Genomic DNA, 22,153 nt, shown 5'->3' with positions numbered 1-22,153 from the left:
GAGAATCGGTACTCTTTATAAACAAGGAAACAGTAGCGCGCCTATCCACAAAGCGTTGCTAGGCAACCGAGTTTCTCCTCTGACTGGCGCCGCCGGCCTTGGGTCTAGCAGAATTAGGCCTAGTCATATCGACTTACTTGTTTACGTCAGTAACGTCAGTTTTCCTCCGCATTTGATCACGGCATATTTTATTAACCCTTAAAAAAAGTTTGTAAAATTCCCAGGAATTGACAAAAGGCGTGTTTTGTCTCAAAGCCAGTATTTATCGATTTGAAGAAGATATTTTTATAGCGTAATGAGTTCCGCTAAGCCTAAATCGGCACCGGTCATATCTCCTATACTATGGAACTCGCGACCCCCTGACCCCAGAGAAGCTCTGGATATAACGGTCAAAGGACCCATTCCAATTCTACTGGAAGATTTGAATCCTGATTTAAGATCGGGTTGTAGTATCCTTGAAGTCCATTTTAAACAACCCGTCACGGTAAAGTTGAACTATGACCTTTCAATTTAAAACTGGAACTTAAGCCTAATTATTTGTACGATTAATATAATATAGATTGGAGAAATTAGGTTCAGAAACTATTACACAGCGTATTTAACCATTTACTGTAAAAGAAAGCAAGCCGACGATGATAAGAAAGGTGAAAATTTTATCAATTTTTATAATTACAAAAGGCTTAATTATAAATGTAAATATTAGTTAGTGAACCCGCTGATTGGGAAACCAGTGTTAAAAGGTTGGAAATCATGTCAGACCCACATTGCGAGCAAGGAAGTCAGGATGTAATTTCTATAACGCAAAAAGATGTAAGTTGTTATTATCCATGTTATTTCAAATATTTAAAATTCGCGCCATAATGTAGAACGCGTTTAGCGACATCTACCATAGTGTTATGACAATTTTAGTACTCAATACTTTACTCACTTTAAACTAGATGGCGCCACGGGTTCTATAAACCGGCTTTTATGGCGCTTAAAGAAATATTTTGTTAATTTTTAGCTTCCATAAGTTGACGATAGATGGCGCCACGGGTTCTATAAACCAGCGTTTTTCGCCTTAAAATAAAAATATTTTATGAATTTTTAGCTTCGATAAGTTTACGATAGATGGCGCCACGGGTTCTATAAACCGGCTTTTTTGGCGCTTAAAGAAATATTTTGTTAATTTTTAGCTTCGATAAGTTGACGATAGATGGCGCCACGGGTTCTATAAAAATCAAAAAGTCATCCTTTTCTCTTTATAATTTGATTTTCGTTTAGGTTTTCGACAACCATATTTTTTCTAAGCCTAATTTATGACTGTAATAATAATAATAACTTTCAGAGTCGCTTGGCATGGATGGGAATTTTATGTTTTCGACTAATTTTGAGGCAACCATCGCCGCAATGGAGAAAATTCGGTATTGGAGATTTGAAAGTATATCGTCAAGCACCACTGGTATAAGCCTAATTAATTAAAAACAGTAAAAAAAATAGGCCTAGGCCTAAAACTTTCGATTTCAATATTGGTGCAGGAGAAACCAAGTTTGCACAATTTTACCAGAATGATCGGCGGTAACTTAATTCCGGCGAATGAAGGAAAAATAATCGAACAAGTAATTTATTTGAAATATTTGACATTTGATAGTAAAATAACGGGGCTAATCTTGTATCGTATAAATCTTTGTTATTTCTCGGTGGTGACTCAAGTATCCGACTTTTGCAAGCACATCGAGACATTTGCAAAATATGTGGGCTCAATGTTCCTCTTTGAAAATCGAAAGCGAAGCCCGGAAAATAGGTCGATACGAAGTAAGTAAGAACTCGACAATTTAAATCCTTTTTATTGTTAAAGGGAAGGTGAAACAATCTCGTTCATTTTGAACCAAAATACAATCCGTTATGTAGGGGTGGGATCTATATCAAATAGAGCTCTCCCGCGCATGCGTTAATTTCGTAGCGTTATCAGTGCATTGGAACCATTTGTTGAAACGCTCACAGTCACATGACATTGCCCAATCACTACTCCAGAAAATAGTAACGCTACTACTTAAAAATATAGTTCTTGGCACGTTTAACATCCCTTTAATAAATATTAGTTTCACCTTCTCTTTAATTTGCCAATCATAGCACCCCGTTATAAAAAAAATACTCCAAATTCTACGCATAACAAGGCACAGTTTAAAATAAAAAAAACCGGAAGTAACAAAAAGAAAAACGCGTTTTTTTTTTTGCGGTTAAAAAGCCTTATTCGCAATCAGATCACGTACCTAAGATGATTAAGTTTACCATTTTCTTTACCCCGAAGATACACCACTAGTACATGTACAAATTCTTTGTTTATTAATTAGATTTTAGGCCTAATTTTTCTTCCCCCTTTCCCTATTTAAATTCCAATCCAATATTGGTACGTTTACAATTATTTGGGTAGTTTAACAATCAAATATACCGGTACGTTTTTAAATAAAAAATATATATTAGGGGAGTTGGTTATATATTTTTTTTTTATTTTTTATTTTCATTCCAATTTTTTCCTCGTTCGTTTTTCTTTTGGCGCGATGAAAGTAAAAGTATTAAGACGTGTTCATTGAAGGAATGTGAATTAAGTCAAAGCTTGATTGGAATTTTATCCAAAGGAACAGTCTAATAGATTTAACAGTTTTTTTCTTTGGAAATTTAAATGATAAACACGTACCTAGGATTCTTACAATTTATTAAAATTTATCAAACAAAGATTTGAAATAATCTCAACCAAACATTCAAACTTTATAACTTTTATTGGGCGTTGTTTGCTCCGGGCCATTTTAAAGGTCTTAACTTAAGCATAATTCAACATGACACCCTTAAAAATATTCCCAAATTAGCAACAAACTTTCATAGATTTTTCGTCCAAAGTCTACAATAGAAAAAATTGACCAAATGAGACTTGTCCTTTAATACGTCTCGAGACGCGCACGAATTTGTCGCCTTTGACTGTATTGTTTATTTTAAAGTGAACGGGATTGGTGGTTCCCCGCTGGCCTCTTATTTATACCCTCCGTAGCCTCGTTCCGTTCCGGATTAGAAAAAAAGATAAAGATATATTTTTCAAAACAGGTTTTTATTACACAGTACACTATATATGCTAAACTGTATAGTAGGTTATATATTTTTTACGTACGCTAACACTACTCTCGTATTTATATATATGTATATATATATATAAAAGTTCTTTTCTTAAAATATAATATATAGGTCTTGACGTAATGTGGGCGAAAGTATAGGTCACGAAAAACGCCATGCTTTCCATCGACGTTGACCTAGTGCTAAGGGGTGCCGAGAAAGTGCATAGCATGCTCTTTTAGATATTACAAACGCGGATACGAAGGGAGGCTTAGTCACGTGACGTCATTCCTCCCCCTCCCCCACCTCGCTAAAGGAAAGTAGACTTAAGAGTAAAGAATAGATTGGTTAGATATACAATATGCGTTCGTTTGATTAATTTCAAATTGATATTAGCTTGATATAGACCAGAATTTTTCCCTAATTGCAAAGCATTCTCATGAAAACGCATTTAAAAAGAAATCCAAAAAATAAACAGAAAACCAGATATTTCCATAATATTGAAATTCCTTTTGTCAAATCTCCGGTTGTAAATAAGATGGCTTCTTCGACGTCGAGAATCTAATAGAGCAAAATGTCCTCTTTGAACTAGTGTTCTTGAATTTTCCCTAATTGCAAAGCATTCTCATGAAAACGCATTTAAAAAGAAATCCAAAAAATAAACAGAAAACCAGATATTTCCATAATATTGAAATTCCTTTTGTCAAATCTCCGGTTGTAAATAAGATCGCTTCTTGCAACACGCAAATCTAATAGACCAAAATGTGCTCTTTAAACTAGTGTTCTTGAATTTTCCCTAATTGCAAAGCATTCTCATGAAAACGCATTTAAAAAGAAATCCAAAAAATAAACAGAAAACCAGATATTTCCATAATATTGAAATTCCTTTTGTCAAATCTCCGGTTGTAAATAAGATCGCTTCTTGCAACACGCAAATCTAATAGACCAAAATGTGCTCTTTAAACTAGTGTTTTAGAATTTTCCCTTATTGCAAAGCATTCTCATGAAAACGCATGAGAAAAAATACTCGCATTTCACCATCCCTTGAAAATAACCACCCCCGCCATAAGTCCAAGAGATCTTTTTTTTCTTCTTCTTCTTTAAATAATCTTAGGCAAGCGTTTTCACATTCCGTCATGTTCCTTCTCATTTTTTTATGCACATTCTTTATTATATTACGACAAGTATTACCACATTAAAGCCCCTGCATCGCGCATGCGTAAAAACTCCCCACTTTCACTAACTTTTAGGGCCCCTTCAACCACCTCCCACCCAAAAACTGAAAACTATTTTTAGCAATAAGCCACTGAAGCCACTGCTTCGACTGTCTGGCAAAAAAAATGCCTTCAAAAACTATTACATCATATGCGAGCGAGGGGGAAAGCTTTTGGAATAACGTTAGGCCTTGGAGAAAAGAGATGAGATAGAGTAGTAATGTTGGTGGGATATGCACGTACGGCAATGGAAATTTCCCAGAGTACCTCGCGCACGCTCTTTATACCTCAATCGTTAGGCTCTGCATCCTAGCGCCATTTGATACTAGAAGATATAGTTCTCATGAATTAGGTTACACAGGGGGCAATCATTTTATACGTAGGTACGACCCTACCAAAGCGCCGCCCACTGAGGATGCTGGGAGGACTTCGTTGCAGTTCCGTAGATGGGGGTTTAGGTACAAAGATACTACTCCATCTCATCTCTCCTCCTAGGTTAGGCTTAGCATTTCAGAATTTCACCTAAAAAAAAAACATATTATAGAATCGCACGTAGCGAAAGTAGAAACCAGGAAAAATTTGCCTTTTGTGGGAGTTTTCTATTCTGGGGGTATTTTTTTTTTTTTTTTTTAGGTTTCCGGAAATTACGACGTGGATTATTTGACGTACAACTGATGAATAATAAGTTATTGGTCTTTTTTATCGAGATAACTTTCTTCCGTTAAATATTTTACGGTCGGTTTCGTAAGAAGTTAAATATTAGTTTTAGAATTTTACTGTTTAAAAGGAAATGGTAAGGTTTTTTGGTTACTAGTTACTTTACGTATGTACGTGTATTATAATAAGAAATTATTTTAAGACAGTTTTTTTTTTATGAAAAACACAATATTTAAAGTTTATTATTAGGCACTCTAGACAAATAAATTTAAACGTGACGATGTAACGAAATTATTATAAGAGAACTAGTTAATTATTTGTTTTTGTTTGTTTTTTTTATATGTGAGTATAAATATAGCGACATGGGCAAACACACACACACAAATAAACAACACATACATGTATAGACCGGGAATGGGAGGGGAAAAAAACATGTTTTTTAAACATTTGAATATTTACATTATTTTGTTTTCTTGTTTGTTTTGTTAGGTAAAGGTTATTAAAAAATATTTTTTTGAGAATTTCTAATATTTAAATTTGGAAGGTGGTTTAATGAATTAAATTTAATTTTTTTTTATAATTATATTTAAAGGATTTTTAATCAAATTAATTTTAATATAACGGGGATATCAGATTTAGAAATCCCTGAGGTTTAATTTAAACTACACGTCGAAACTGGTAAATAAATCCAGATAAATACTCGGTTTAATTAAAATTGTGCATTTCGAGTTATTTATTGGTTTTATTATATTTTTTTTTATTGTCATAACGGGGCCATATTTCTAATAAATATTTGTGCTGTTGTTACTGTTATTTAGTTATTTATTTATGTACATATATTTCTGTATTTTTAATGTCAATTTATTTATTTATTAATTAAATGAAAGGTCTACGATTGAATTTTCTATAAAAAAAAAACAAGAAAATTCAATCGTAGATATTTCTTTTAAAAGTGGGATAGAATTAATGAATATCATTCTCAAAAACAAATGAAACGATTTAATGTATTATTAATTAAGCGTATTTTTTAAATTATAACTTATAAACAATCGAAAAAAAATATTTTTATTTATTAATTAAACTATAACGCGAAATACCTGTATAAATGAAAAAAAAATATGACAAAAATATTTATTAGAAAATAATTAAAACAAATTAATTTTCTTTACTTCCAGAAAAATTCGTACACTTTTTTAGGTAATCAAAAAAAAAATTATTAATGTGCAAAAAAAAAAAAACAATAATTAATAAAAAAATGTTGATCACAGTTTACCTTTTGGAAAAAAGAACTTTTTTAGGTCTATGATATTTAATTTCACTGTAAAAAAAATGAGTTTTTATCTTTAATGTCTAGTTAGATTTATATGAAAGTACCGTAGAAAAATATTAATATTATTTTATCAAACGCGCTAATTACTGTACTATCTTAATTAATTAAGGCTCAGCCTTAATTACTAATTATCTATATGACAAAAAGAGATTCTCAAAAACTCTTTATTTCTAAAAAAAAATATGGTAGAAACGTTTCATTAATTACAAAAATAATGTCCTCCAGAGTCGAAAAAATGGAATTATTGTTTTTTGATTTAAAATTGAATTGGTCCCGCGTGTTTTTCTTTTGTTGTTGGATCACAACCGAGGATTTATAAAGCTTATAAAAATGTTTTTTGTATTATTATGTAAATGTTTTCTCAAAAATATAGGGGATATCTTATTGGATAAGGCGACTGTATCACTACTACAACTTCCATCTTAAGGCTGATTGGTCGTCTAGTGCCAGAATGCCTTGATTTTGACAGTTGCACCACTACGGCCAATATTTATTCCTGAACAGAATTTTTAATTACCTTGCCGCGCTTTTAACACTTCAGTGTGTTGTAATAACTTTGAAAAAATTATTCATTCACATGACACGACAAAATATTCGAGGGAATGTTTTTTTCTTTTTTATGTATATTATGTGGAAGGAATGTGCCCCTAGGAAACGATGTTTGTTTCTTTCTTTCACTGGGTTTTTAAATGTTTGTTCATTAATACCGGTTCGTTTAATTAGTTACTAATTTAGCGTTTGACCCAACTTGGCGTTGCTAAAAGCATTTTGGATGAGTTTCTTTGATAATTCTAGCAGCCATTTCATACCTGGTAAAGGTTGGAAACTCGCAATGCTTTTAGGTGACGCATTTCGTGATGGGACCCAAGAAGGAAGGCGGTAATCTCGTAGTAAATTTATCTACTTTTATTCACTAGTGGAATTGAGGGTGGAAGTTGATTTTTTCTTTTCAGATCGCGTCCAACTTTGGCGTTGGACCGTCCGAAAGAGGTCGTCGTTTGGCTGGACGTTTCTTTGGCTCTTTGCCTTTCCTGAATCTTTTGCCTCAAAGTTAACAACGTCGCCGGACTGGCCCCGGTACCTTGTCTGACGTGTTTACCGGTCAAAACCCTAGCCGCTTTCCTCGAGTCGGGTAACGACGGACTTCCAGGAGGTACGACGCCATTCCCGTTACCATTCCCTATCCCGGAAGCGATAGCCGCGACCAGTAGAGAATTGGGAGGCGAAGCGTTGGTGGTATCGGGTGATCGGGAAGGTTGGTAAATCGAGGTAACAGTTTGGTGAGAAGGTTGATGTTGGTTATGAAGAGATCTATGCGGCGACGGACTGGAAACGTTGGAGGATGGACGCTTATCCTCGTGATGATAAACAACTTCGCGGGGATGACGAGGTTCCGTCAAGTTGCGCATCATTTGGGTGTAGTACGAGTAAACGTTCCAAGGGACGGGAGCCGTGTGTCTCAGACGCTCCAGGAATGTTTCTTCTTGTTCCGGGGTCATGCGGGAACCGTCCGAGGACATTTCAGAGGCCAGGCGCGATTGTTGACGGATGGACTCGCGCAGGACTTCGTCGTCTTCGTCATCTTCGTTGTAACGCGACGTTCCGAAGCGATGGTTTCGATGAAGATGGTGCTCGGAACGTTCCGTGTATCCCGACGTTTCGCGTTCGCGCGCGTCGCGTAATCGCTCATTGTCCGCGACATTCTCCTCCGCTTTCAGTAAACGAGGCATCTTGGGTCGGATAGCCGTGGCATTTTTCTTAGGGTTGAAAAGCCTGGTGATGGGGGCGTTGACTATTTCCGGTTGTTGTTGTCGCTGTTGTTCTCGTTCATTTACGTCATTATCGTAATCGATGACCATTCCTTCGTCATCGCCTTCTTCCTCCCGCCTATCTTCGTGATGCGTGACGTACTTTCGTTTTCTGTGATGATGATGGTGATTGTGAACATTGTGATTACTGTCGCTATGTCTGTGATGATCGGACGGTTCGTTTTCACGCCATCTAGACGAAGTTGTGGCTGCCAACGACGGACACGAAAGACTTGCCGGTGTTAAACTGTCAGCCGCTTTGGCCCGTTCTCTTTCCTCCATGCTTTTGAACTTCAACAGGTCCGAACAGCTACGAGATCGAAAGAAACGTCGACGAGCTTCTTCTTCTAAAGCGTCCTCCTCTTCTTCCGGGGCAGGTTGACCCCAACGACCCCTGTGACTGTAAGCGTCCCATTCGCGAGGTCTCCGACCTCTGTCGTCTTCGTTGGACGCGTCGCTACCGGCTAAGGACAAGTCTTCCGGTTCCGAATCGCGACTTAGCGCCGCTCGCGACGATTCATTTCGTCGTACACCGTGTCCGCGTCTTTCGGAAGATAAGTAGTCCAACTGACTCAAGACGGGAGCCGATTCCAACCGGGAAACCAACTCGGACTTGGGCCGAACGGAATTATAAGCACCGAGGTTGTCCCTTCTACTCGGAGGATAAGAGTCTTTTTCACGAACGGAGGATTGGACGCGATAACGCTCCACGTACGCGTCTTCCTCTTCACGTTCCCGTTCTTCGCGTTCTTTTTGGGCGTAGTAGTCTCGTTTCTTGAAGGCGGTCGCCTTAGAGCCACCACCGCCGACCGATTTCTCGTATTCGCTAAGTACGTTGTCCGAACTTAAGGGAATGGTGACGACGTTACCGTCCGAGGATTGAACTAAGATATGCCTTCTACCGTAAGGATCGCGTACAACCGGTGGTTGTCCGGACATCAAGTCCGAGGCGTTGGGAAGTAGAGTCCGGTAAGGGTAAGGTGTTTGCTCGGGAGGTAAGACTCGTTCGGCCATGGCTTTAGCCAAATCTTCGGAAGCCGAAGCTCCTCCCAAGAATAACAAGGGGGATAAATACGGTGGGAGCCCCGCCGTCATTAAAGTTCGTTGGAAGATGTCCAGGATAGTTTCCGCCGAGGCCGGTGTCGCCGCTTCCGGTCGAACACCGTGGTGATGATGACTTCCACCATTAGTACTTCCGGAATTGACCGTCTTCCCCTTTTCGCTGGAAGGTTTCTTTCGCAAATCCATTGGTCCTTCATCTTCGCCTTCGTCACTTCGTTCTGGTCCGGAATGATCGACCCCTTCGTTTTCTTTGTCTTCCACGAACTCGGGGGAAGTCGGTTCCGATCGGTCGTCTTCGGAAGCCTGCGAGGAAGCCAGGTTGTCGGCTTCCTGTTTCATAATTTTGTAAACCGAGGAACCAAAACCAGCAGTTCCTCTATTTAGTCCTTCGAGTTTCGACTTGATTCGATATAAACTAATTTAATTTTCTTTTGTACAAAACGTGTACGAAAATAATTTTTAACTAAATTGTATAAAAATATTTTCTAGGCGGGTTTCGTTTTGATCGATTTGTCGGAAGTAAATCGTTACTAGGAAGTTCACGTCAAAGCCATTTTGCACGTGGAAATATTGGTATCAAAAATATATAGTTTTATTTGTGGTTAGGACGCAAAAGGGCATAGGGTCACGGTGTTTCCGATGTCTCACTCTAGTGGTATCCGTAACTCTTTGATCAGCTACGTTTCCAAATGTCACTGTTGTTTTGGTAAAAACCTGGAAAACATAAAATAAAAATATAATTAGAATAAATTATAATCATAATTAAAGTATATATAGCCTTATATGTATTTATTTAATTGGCTATATGGGGTTTTTAGGCCTTGATGCTTGTTTGGTACAAACTTCATAATGTGAACGCAACCACGTAACTCTTTCCCATTCTTTCTACAAAATACACGCCTAAACCTTCCCCAAAATTATTCAAAAACATATTTAATTAAATTCCAAAATAAAAATACTCCTTAATTTGAAATAATATCGACTTAAAAATATATATAATTAGTGTTGTGAAAAATCAAAGTTCTCAATTTTGTAATGCGAACTTGACCTGACATGCGCTATAACTCATAATAAAGCAAACCAAAGGCATGAAGAAGGGGTCACGTGATATGAAAATTACCGCGCAAAAGTTTTGAAGTAGCGGAAACTGTCAAATTTTCATGCTCGTCGTAATTTTTTTATTTAATCTATTTAGTGTTAAAATTAACGTTGTAATTGCTAAATTATATCACAAAATTTAGCTAAGTAGTCCTAGTTTCGAATTCAAAGAGAATTAAGTCTCGGGAGATAGATTATTTTGCACAAGGAAGGTGAGAAAAAGTTCATGTAAATTTGTAAGCCTAGCGCCCTACGGGACGGGAAGGAGGAGACGGTCGACGGGGCGCGAACCGAGGTGGGGCGGGAGATTTGCGTCGGCGACGGAGATAATGCCAGGAAGAAGAGAGGTGATATCTTGTCAATCACGCCATTATCGTCTGGGGTCAAGATATCAACAATGAAGGATTTAGAAAAGGTTTTAATGAACATTAAGTGGAACTTAGTCAAATTTAGAAGATAAATACAAGCGAAAATAAGGAAAAGTGCTTATATTTAGGCTTAATTTGAAAAAAAAACGCGCGCTAGGCTTAATTCAACAAGTGGTCGATTCGAACACGTTTAGACCTAAAAACGCGATTTCAACGTCAACACACTGATGATATAAGTGATTCATGGACCGCGTACTTAAACCAGAAAATAACACAAAGTGGTAATATGCAAAATTATTTCAACAAGTCGTCGCGCGTTATCAACCTTGAATACGGATACCCCCACATCACAAAAGGATAGGCCTTAACTTTCACGGACGTAAAACCCGCATTTTATGGTGAGTAGAATTCTATTTTTGCCTGCATCGTGTTTTTGGGTTTTTGTGTGGGGCCGATTTAAGGAAAGTATTCAAGGCTAACCGAGTCGATGTATAGTATAAAACAAAAAAGCCTTGACAAGTCAAATTTTAGAATATACTGTAAATATTTCTTTGCCTCGGGCAATCGTTATAAGAGTGGTTTTAAGTTGCTCTAAAAAACTTTTCAAAAGATCGCCGTCTTCCAGCCAAAGTTAATTCCCAGGTTTTTTCAAAGAAAGATATAAATATTAATCCAGTTTAATTTAAAACTAAATGAACCGCATTTTTAAACCATAAATCTTTAAATGTAATTATTAACAGGGTTAGGACAATGTAAGTAATTAGTTTGTTGTCCCGGTGTTGGCAGAAACGTTTTGAATCACAAGTGAAAGGTTAGGGTAGGTTGCAATAAAGGGGCTATAAAAATTCCTTCCCCCTCTCTCAGCTTAAACTTCAGCGCAGTGTTGTCAGGCCCTCTTTGAGTCAAGTTGGTCTAGTTACCGAGTGAATCTGAACTGCTAACATTTTCTGCGCAATCTCTTGACTCACCAACGGCCTGGCAACACCGGGGGAACGGTAAAAAACCCCTTTAGTGGAAACTCTGTATAGTTTAGTTGGGTGAATTGGAACTGATTCAAATTGAACTGCTAGCGTTAAATTTGCAACTTATAAATTAAACCCGTATAGTTATTTATTGGTGTAACTGTAAAGGTTATAGAAATCCCATACATCGCGAATATAGAACAACAACGGAACTATTAGGGATAAACAATCATGGCCTACTTACGATATATTTCGTAACATCCATAGTTTTTGATAATTTTTAATCCAACGTCAAAACACAAAAATATATAGGAATTAAAACCACTTTAAAATACACTTTTATAATTATTTTGAGTCACATCATTGATTCGTATCACTTTCACCAACGAAAACACGCACGAAATCCGAAAAGAATATTTTTTTTAATATCCAAATAATTGAAGTTACCGTCTATGAGTCATGACACAGGAATTATATCATATGACATTCACATCCTGTTGTTAACGCGGATGTTTTTTTTTATTTTTCTAATGTATATTCAAATATTTCTCAACAACCTCTACACAACTCGCCAGTGTAGATGTTTTAACGTAATTTAGTTTCAATGGTGGTGGCATTTAACTGGTTTATTCGTTAACGAAATTTACATTAAAGTTATTATAACGGAGTAACGAAAACACACTGACGTTTATTATAAAATGTAACCACTGACTGAGTTTTAATCCAACCACACTTTTCTCTCTCTTCTGGCTTCGGAATAGTTTTGGTAGTTCTTCTACGAAAAACAGGCTGTCCCTTTTTCGCGCCCCTTTCAAGCAGCTTAGCTTAGTAGCTTTCACATATACTTTTGGATGCTAGAGAGGGAAAACTCAGTCCGGAGCGTAATACGCATGCGCCATTACGATGATGTGAAAAATCTCCCTTTCTTTTGAAACCCCCTTGCCTCCATAGCCATAGCCATAGACTAGACTGCGCTGCTATGAATTTGTTGGAGGTTTTTTTCTTTTTCTCTCTTTCTCTCTCTCTCTCTCCCTCTCTCTCGCTGAGAGAAAATGTATATTGGATAAAGTTATGTTATGGTATGGTATATGCATAATATGATGATGATGGTTGTATTGGTGTCTCTCCCCTTTATATGACTGATATCCCTCCCCTCTGAAATGGCGTTTCATGGCATTCAGTTATTCAAATATTCCGCTATTCCAAGTTAATTTCTAGTCTATGATTTTAAAATTCAAGGGTAACTGTCTGCTATTGGCATCGCGTGTGCCTTGCTTGTACAGATAGACCTTATGATTTTCTAAAATGTACCTAACACCGGTTGAATTTAAGGGTCAAGGTTATTTTGATTTGGTCATTCATTATCAGGGTTCGGACAAATCTGGAAAATACTGGAAATGTTGGGGAATTAAATTGGTGATTAAAACTCAGGAAATTTATAATTTGTTTTAGTAAAATTCAGGGAAAGGTTAGGGAATTCTGTAATTTTTAGTAAAATTCAGGGAAAAGTTAGGGACATTTATAATTTTTAGTAAAATTAAGGGAAAACAAAGGGACATTTATAATATTTAGTAAAATTCAGGGAAAACAAAGGGACATTTATAATTTTTAGTAAAATGCAGGGAAAACTGAGGGACATTTAGTAAAATTCAGGGAAATCTATATTTTTTGGAAAAGTCAGGGAAAACTCATGGAAATTAATAATTTTTAGTAATATTAGGGGAAAAATCATGGAAATTAATAATTTTTAGTAATATTCAGGGAAAATTTGAACCACGTGTTTAAGAAAATTAATTTTGGTTTCTAGTCAAAAATCAGGTGAAATTTTGGGAGAAGGTAGAGTCCAAGCCGCTTAAACACTACATACCTATTTCCTAAGACATTTTATTATTAGGGAGTGCCTTGAAAATGAAATCTAGAAGAAGCCGTATCATTTTTATGGTATGCCTTTTATGTCAGCGCCCCCCTCTATAGTACTATATATATATATATATATATATATATATATATATATATATATATATATATATATATATATATATATATATATAATCTTTAAAAGAATTTTTGTACTAAAAAAGAAATGTAATTTCTTCTAACGACTCTCCCAATGCCATAGAATTTATCCCTTATTCGGTGGTCTTCGGTTTAGGCTGACTCTTTAAAAAGTAGAGATAGATAGCAGCGGTGTTAGGGTTTTTTGGCGTGGGAAATAATGTTGGAAAAACATCTCTCGGCCCGGATTTCGTCTAAGTTCCCAAGAGGGAAAAAGAGCTACGACTAGAGTTCTAGAATACAAAGTTCTACAGAGAGAGAAGAGAGACCTGGCAGGCTGGGTCTTCTTTTGCCGAATTAAAGGGGTGCGAACTTCCACCGTTTCTTACTGCTTGTACAAATGATTCTAGTCGTTAAGGGGACAAGGGGTCGGATACTAACTCCTTTGGTATTTTAATGCGTAGTAACGTTGCGAAACTATAGACCATTTCGGAAATTACATAATGAGGATACAATACACAGGGGCTTGGACGCTATTGGGGTATTCCCCATCTAAGCACCGCCTTCATACAAACCTGGAAAAATCAGGGAAATAAATAGTTGACAAAAACCTCAGGGAAATTTCGAATTTTTAGTAAAATTCAGTTAAATTTGCTGCGTCAAACAAAGGCCGAATAATTAAGCAAAATGTGCATGAACATACCCTCCATAGGATTAACATTACACTATACTTTGGAGGCTCATAACTCTGGTTATATTAGAGATACGGGGATGTCCTTTGATTATGTTATAGTCCTATTTGCCCCCCCCCTCCTTCGTTAATATTTGCTCCATAGGATACTCCATATACGGGAAAAACCTGCATGAAAATTCGGGGAACTATATGGGAAAAAACCTCATGGAAATCTCATGGAAATTTGTTTTCCAAAAGTTGTTAGTTGGATAGCCTCTCTCCGCGTGTAGTGAACTCCGTCTGGCGTTGATTCTTGGCGCTAGGGAAAATACCCCAATGGCGGCCTCGCTCCTGTGTATTGTTTTATCTGTATGCAATATATGAAATGGTCTATTCCAAGGTATTTTTTATCGCGTTCAAAGTGAATTGAGGAAAATTGCTGGGGATTTTTTTTTTTTGAGTCAGGTGTCCGACACCTCTGACATTCCGTTCCAATGATGATGGCGCTAGTGTATGGATGGAGAATGAATTTGATAGAAACCTTATTTTTTTTACCAACACCACGTTAGGCTTAAAGGTGTAATTCATTTTTTTTTATCCCAATCGTCCTTGAAAAGACTGGAAAACGTCATAGTCATTCTGGTGGGTTCCCAGTTTTTGATTCTTTTTTTAGATATGAAACTTGTGTAAGTAGTCACCGTTGCCAAAGGCTACCTTACCCTTCTTTTCCCCCATCTTATAGTCTAAGGTAACGTTCGTTTAGTTACCTGGAAACCGTAAGACACACGTGATCAAATTATAAAACTAAAAATCTTAAACGGGAAAGGGTGTGAACTTCATATTATTATTATTCATTCTTTGATAATTTAATTCTGAGAATTGTTTAGTAGAGGATTAAAATTTTGGGGAATTTGGTGTCGTCATTTGAAATTCAAGGTATTAAATTGAATTTGAAGTTTTTTTTTTGGAAATTTAGTGGCGTTTATTTAGTTTTTATTTAAATTTACTTATTTATTTATTTATTTATTCCTATTTGTTTATTTTCGTGTAAAATGAAGATATGTTCCTTATAAGTTTGTCACTGGTTACAAACTGGAGCTTGTCATGAGGTGACGTAGGTCATAGATACTTGTAAAGCGACGCCTGGTTATGGCGCTGTCAAAGGCTTAGTAATGCAGACTAAATAGGACCTAGATGGAAGTCCTAGCTGCAAAATTAATTAACCATCCGTGTGTAGTACTTCAATTCTCGCTTCCGTCGTTCTGTTTAGAACTAGCTCGAGCTGTAAGTCTCTCAGTAGCATTACAAAGTATATAGGTAGTGTCATACTTATGGTAGGAACATAACTTATAAACTTATGTTATTCTTATTGCCTAAGGTATAGGGATGAATTTATTTATAGCGAAAGTTTGAAGTCCAATAGTCCATAGCTCAAAAACGTTTTATTATGAAACATTCCGTCATTTATAAATAGTTTTAAAATTATTAATTGAGATTAAAATTAAATTTAATGTTAGAAATTACTCCCGGAGCAAAGTTCCCTTAAATTCTTCACTTTCTAAAAAAATGTTATATTTAATTCGTAAAAAAATTCCGAACATAAGCAATATATATTGTTATTATGAAATGTTTTTAAATTTCGGAACCTGTCCTATAATGGTCAATTTAGAAATAAGGATAATTAAGAATGGTGTGGGAATTAGATTAAATTTACTATACAGTGTGTTACAAAAAAAAGGTAACTATAGGACCGAAGTAAAGGCGGTTTTAGGGGTGATTTTTGAGTCGAAAATGTTAATTTTACAAGTTATGTTTGGAGTGTGTTTTACGGAAGACCCCTTAAAATTAACAATAGAAATTGATAGACAATGATTTCTAATTTAGTAAATAAAGGGGTCATCCCTAAAATACTCGAATCATAATTTGTAAACGGTGTATCTTGTGGCAAAATGGAGATAGAAGTTACATTTTCGACTCACAATTGATTTCCCATATAGAACCCTTTTATTTCGGTTCTACCACCCCTTTTATTTAAACACCCTGTATTTTTTAAATAATATGATTTGACCGCAAAATGTACTGACGTAGATAGTTGGTATAATAAGTAAATTGGCTGATTTTAATCGGTTTTAATACGGAACTTATCGGATAAACTTATCTGTTTACTAAAAAAAAAGGAAAATTCAAGAAAATTCCTGTTTCTACTCCCCCGTTAAATGCACCCGGTTGTTGCCGCGCGCCTTAAAAGTCTTAATTGCGTAAAAATTATCTCGGGTGTATTCCAATGGCGTGATATTGTGTACCGATGCCAATATTAGGCTTGGAAACTACGATCAGGGTTCATACAAATCTGGAGAATTAGCCTGGAAATGACACGGAAATAAATTTTGACTGAAAAATTCAGGGAAATTTATGTTTAGTAATATTCATGGAAGGTTCAGGGAAATCGGAGTGAAATTTATGATATTTAGTAATATTCATGGAATGTTCAGGGGAATCTGAGCTGAATTTGTGATTTTTAATAATATTCATGGAAAATTCGGGGAAATTTATAATTTTTAGTAAAACTCAGGGAAATTTATAACTTTGAATAATACTAATGAAAAATTGTGGGAAATTTATAATTTTTAATAAAACTCAAGGAAAATTGTGGGAAATTTATAATTTTGAATAATACTAATAAAAAATTGTGGGAAATTTATAATTTTTAATAAAACTCAAGGAAAAATTGTGGAAAATTTATAATTTTGAATAATATACTAATGAAAAATTGTATTGCTCCAACCAATTCCGTTGTTATTACTACAAAACAAAAACGAAGAAAAAAAAAGCACCATTGCCTTGGAAATATATGGGAAAAAACCTTGGAAAATCAGGGCAAATCGGTTTTCCCAAAGGTTATACGAACCCTGTACGACACTAAAATAAAATAAAAAATAATTTATTTACGCTATATAGGAATCATATCAGAGACACACACTCCGCGAGTCGAGATAACTTACAAGGCTTATCAATTATCGGAGAAAAAAAAAGAAAAAAATAGTAGAGGAGATGACGACAGGGAATCGAGTATCGTACGATGCTATATTTAGTTCATTAGACTGTGAACTAAAGACGGGCAAAAATAAAAGGGAATATTGCGGTTGGTGCCACTGAAATTAAGACGCTCTGTCCTGTCTTTTTAGTAAACAATCCTTCAGATGGTGTAATTTTTTATCTATCTAGATATATGGAATTATTGAGATTGTGGAGGGATTTTCGATTTTACGTAACTTCAAGAAAGTTCTTTTTTACTTGTAAACAAGTACTTATAAGTTCGTTTAATTCAATATAAGTCCTTATAAATTGGTTTAATTCAATATAAAGTCCTTATAAATTGGTTTAATTCAATATAAAGTCCTTATAAATTGGTTTAATTCAATATAAAGTCCTTATAAGTTCGTTTAATTCATTGTAAAGTCCTTATAAATTGGTTTAATTCAATATAAAGTCCTTATAAATTGGTTTAATTCAATATAAAGTCCTTATAAGTTCGTTTAATTCATTGTAAAGTCCTTTTAAATTCGTTTAATTCATTGTAAAGTCCTTTTAAATTCGTTTAATTCATTGTAAAGTCCTTTTAAATTCGTTTAATTCATTATAAAGTACTTATAAGTTCGTTTAAATCAATATTAAGTCCTGTTAAGTTCGTTTAATTCATTATGACGTCCTGATAAATTAATTTAATTCAATGTTAAGTACTTATAAATTCGTTTAAATCAATATTAAGTCCTTATAAAATCGTTTAGTTCAACATAAAGTCCTTATAAATTCGTTTAATTCAATATAATGTGCTTATAAATTCGTTTAATTCAATATAAAGTCCTTATAAATTCGTTTAATTCAATATAAAATCGTTTAATTTAATATAAAGTCCTATAAAATGATTTCAGTCGTCATTATCTCCAAATTAAATGGTAGTAAGGGTTCCCTAATAGTCTAAATGTCCCAGAAAATCTAGAAAAATTTAAATTAGACCAAAATATCCCATATAGTACTAACATATTCCATTAATTTCGAGATCAACAGCGTTATATTTGAGGATTGCGAGTGAAAAATTTAAACTATTTACGTCATTAATCAAATTGCGAAAAACCATAATTTAATTTCAAATATATTTAGAAATAGCTCCTTTTCCTTTTTTCTATTTTTCGAAATTAGGTAATATTAATTTTCAGGCGCCCTGTATCGACACTACTTTCTTTAATACGAGGTTTAACATAGTTTATTCTTACGCCTTAGCTTTATACATTTTATCAATTGCTCGTGAGCGCAACTGTATTTTATTTGTATTAAAAATGTTGTTTTGTTTTAATGATAATGTCATAAGAAATTAAAAATTCTTTCCTTTTAGGCGATACATAATTTCAAAGATGTTTTTCGCAATTTCAAGTTATAAATTTTTCATTTCTTTGGTCAATATTATTTTTAAAAGTATACACATGTTTTTGAAAAATTGTTATGAAAACATATACTCCACACTATATTTCGTGAAATTTCACGAAATTTAATGGATTCGGGGGGACATTTTCTTCCGAAAGTTCTTGCTTTGATTTCACGTTATTTTACAATTAGCCTCTAATAAGTTCACGAGAATCGTTTAAAATTTCACGAGATTTCATAATTTCACGCTGGTTATTTAATATTTCACGTGACTTTTTTACGAATGTTCAATCATATAGGTACGCGGTTTTGAGGAGGTGAGGTAGTGTCGTGAGGCAAATTGCAAAAATTCAAGGTGACGCGGAAAATTAAGAATTATTCTAATAAGCTATATTATAATTTATTCTGGTTTTAAATGTTTTCCGGGTTGTTTCGTTGTTTATTTATTTAGTACCTTTTTAATACGAATTACCTCGCTTTTCATAAGATTTCGATCAAAATTCCGCGAAATTCCCCCATTTTCCATGAGATTGGAACAATATTTCGCGAAATTCCCTCACTTTTCATAAGTTTTCGATTAAAATTCCGCGAAATCCCCTCACCTTTCATGAGATTGTAACAATATTGCGCAAAATTCCCCCATTTCCCATGAGATTAGAACAAAATTCCACGAAATTCCCTCACTTTTCATTAGATTTCGATCAAAATTCCGCGAAATTCCCTCACTTTTCATGAAATTGGAACAATATTGCGCAAAATTCCCCCATTTCCCATGAGATTAGAACAAAATTCCACGAAATTGCCTCATTTTTCATAAGATTTCGATCAAAATTCCGCGAAATCCCCTCACTTTTCACGAAATTGGAACAAAATTCCGTGAAATTCCCTTCAGATGACATTTTCCCGTTAACATTTCGCGATAATTCCGAATTCCCCTACAAATGTATATTACACTGAGATTACACGTTATTGACTTAATCCAAAATAGAATGTTTGAGGTCGAGCATTTCACTTTCAGCGAATTTAATTAACTAGAACACGGGGCGCGCTTGTGGAACGCGTTAATTAGGTTTTTTTGTGTTAGGTCCTAATTACATTGCGTCAAAAAAACAAAGAAAAAATATTCGAGTATCCATTTCAATTTACTGCAAATTGCACTGAAATAGTTAATTTGATCACGATAGCAAATTATAAATATTTATTATAATTAAAGGAAATTTAATTCAATTTAAGATCATAATTATGCAGCGGAAAAAATAATTCAAATTATTCGAGTTTATTTATTATTTTAATTTACTGCAAATTGCACCGAAATAGTAAATTTCATCTCGATAGCAAATTATAAATAAACCAAGTTTAATTCAATTGAATCTAAACATTTTTAAATAAACAAATTTAAAGTAATTTACCTTTAATTGGAAACTTCTTCGTGACAGTAACATTAACGTAATCCATATTTTGATCAAATAATAATAATATTATAAAATAATTCGATATTCATAATCGGCGATCACAAATTATAAAATATTATATGATATAAAATACCGAATTCAATCTGAGCGGTGTGTTTTAGGCCGAAAACCTTTTGTACACTCGTGTTCAGTTCACTGGTAAATAGGTAAATGCCGGTCTTGACTCCCGCACTAGCGGTGTGTGACACTTTTTAGGAACGGATAAAGCCACGCCTACATTCGGATCTCCCCTGTATACGTTCATCCCGATGTAATATAACCTTACCTTTACAAAAATCGTATAACCCCTAAAATCAACGACGGCGGCACGCGCGACTTCCTCGCGGCTTCCCCCGGCACCCTGTAACGTCATAATGACGTCAAAATGGCCTTGGCCAATAACGACACCCAAGTTATCAAGGTGGAGCTTTAGATTTAATAGCTTGGCGGCTAGCTCACAACTCGTAAAACTCAACAACTACGGACGATTGAAAAAGCTAGACGTTATACAAAAATTTATTTATCTTACCCTTTCGGGTTTTTGGAAAATAAATTTAAGTCATTTTGATTTTCAAATTTTGAAATTTCTTTATAATGAAGCAGGGTGACCATTTTTCCTATGTTTTTAACTTAGTCTTTCCTAATTTATCCTATATACCTATGATAATTTTCCTATATTTCCCTATAATTTCAACTCCATATGGTTTAAGAACACGACAAGCTCCTAAATTTGATCATCACCAATGAAGGTGATGGACCCCAAACACAAATATTTAATTGTCATAACCTATGTGATCATTTATCACTGATAGATTTAATTTCTTCCTATATTTCACACCAATTTCTTCCTATATTTTACAACAATTTATTCCTATATTTTACACCAATTTCTTCCTATATTTCACACCAATTTATTCCTATATTTTACACCAATTTATTACTATATTATACCCCAATTTATTCCTATATTTTACACCAATTTATTACTATATTCTACACCAATTTATTACTATATTCTACACCAATTTATTACTATATTCTACACCAATTTATTACTATATTCTACACCAATTTATTACTATATTCTACACCAATTTATTCCTATATTCTACACCAATTTATTCCTATATTCTACACCAATTTATTACTATATTCTACACCAATTTATTACTATATTCTACACCAATTTATTACTATATTCTACACCAATTTATTACTATATTTTACACCAATTTATTCCTATATTCTACACCAATTTATTCCTATATTCTACACCAATTTATTCCTATATTCTACACCAATTTATTCCTATATTCTACACCAATTTATTCCTATATTCTACACCAATTTATTCCTATATTCTACAACAATTTATTCCTATATTCTACAACAATTTATTCCTATATTCTACACCAATTTATTCCTATATTCTACACCAATTTATACCTATATTCTACACCAATTTATTCCTATATTCTACACCAATTTATTCCTATATTTCACACCAATTTATTCCTATATTCTACACCAATTTACTCCTATATTCTACACCAATTTATTCCTATATTTCTTTTAAATGAATTTACAATTTCCAGTGGTCATCCTAGAAATGAAGTTTTATACTAATTTAATGACTCCTATAAATAAATATTGACCACAATGGTCAAATAATAACGAACCTAGCTAATTGCAAATCATCAGCCACATAACTTAAAATATCTAAATTAATTTTAAAAATTTTAAATCCCCGATATTGACAAATTTTGGGGCTTCAAAACTCTGTACTCGATTCGGCCATGGGTCCACATAAACCGCAATATGAAATAATGTGGGGTTTTTTTTTTTTAAAAAATCACAAAATTTGTTTTGTAACAGTATGAATTAAATTTTTGGTCATTCGATTTTTTTTTAATTAAATACATCTTTTGTTACGTAGTAATGAGAGAGTTTTTTAGTTTCCGGGTTCACCTGTTGTTGTAAGATTATTTAGTGACGTTATTACAGCTGCGGTTTTTGTTTGCCATTTTTT

At 34.4% G+C, this 22,153-nt stretch overlaps 2 protein-coding genes across 3 annotated transcripts in view; one reads left to right on the top strand and one right to left on the bottom strand.

Annotated features, from left to right (window-relative positions):
- Nucleotides 1-46: 46 nt before the first annotated feature.
- Nucleotides 47-5,069, top strand: LOC149588606 (nicolin-1-like). The gene is made up of 7 exons (XM_089862537.1): nt 47-484; nt 560-644; nt 704-810; nt 1,328-1,441; nt 1,518-1,598; nt 1,693-1,794; nt 4,932-5,069. Exons 1-7 carry the CDS (start codon nt 296-298, stop codon nt 4,971-4,973), a joined length of 720 nt encoding a protein of 239 aa, XP_089718663.1. The 5' UTR covers nt 47-295; the 3' UTR covers nt 4,974-5,069.
- A 350-nt stretch (nt 5,070-5,419) lies between these two features.
- The window catches only part of LOC149588605 (uncharacterized), a 50,611-nt gene continuing 33,877 nt past the window's right edge, over nt 5,420-22,153 (bottom strand). The window contains exons 1-2 of one of the 2 annotated variants that reach the window (XM_089862536.1): nt 11,828-12,558; nt 5,420-9,869 (exon numbers count right to left, since the gene is read on the bottom strand). In XM_089862536.1, coding sequence (XP_089718662.1) covers nt 7,182-9,494 — 2,313 coding nt within the window. In that variant the 5' untranslated portion in view covers nt 9,495-9,869; nt 11,828-12,558 and the 3' untranslated portion in view covers nt 5,420-7,181. Of the gene's footprint in view, nt 9,870-11,827; nt 12,559-22,153 lie in introns of those variants that run through there. The other variant, XM_089862535.1, reaches the window with a different exon arrangement.

The sequence above is a fragment of the Phalangium opilio genome, unplaced genomic scaffold (assembly GCF_054372755.1).
Source record: "Phalangium opilio isolate 3A_F unplaced genomic scaffold, DU_Popi_V2 ptg000540l_1, whole genome shotgun sequence".
Classification (NCBI taxonomy): domain Eukaryota; kingdom Metazoa; phylum Arthropoda; class Arachnida; order Opiliones; family Phalangiidae; genus Phalangium; species Phalangium opilio.
The sequence above is the reverse complement of the archived record's forward strand: the minus strand, read 5'-3'. Positions and strand labels throughout refer to the sequence as shown.

What these genes read in the sequence shown, in the direction of transcription:
- LOC149588606 (XM_089862537.1), top strand. Translation starts at nt 296, where the DNA reads ATGAGTTCCGCTAAGCCTAAATCGGCACCGGTCATATCTCCTATACTA. An exon ending in TATATCGTCAAGCACCACTG is followed by an intron (nt 1,442 to 1,517) that starts GTATAAGCCTAA and finishes ATATTGGTGCAG; the next exon opens with GAGAAACCAAGTTTGCACAA. An exon ending in GGAAAATAGGTCGATACGAA is followed by an intron (nt 1,795 to 4,931) that starts GTAAGTAAGAAC and finishes TTTTTTTTTTAG; the next exon opens with GTTTCCGGAAATTACGACGT.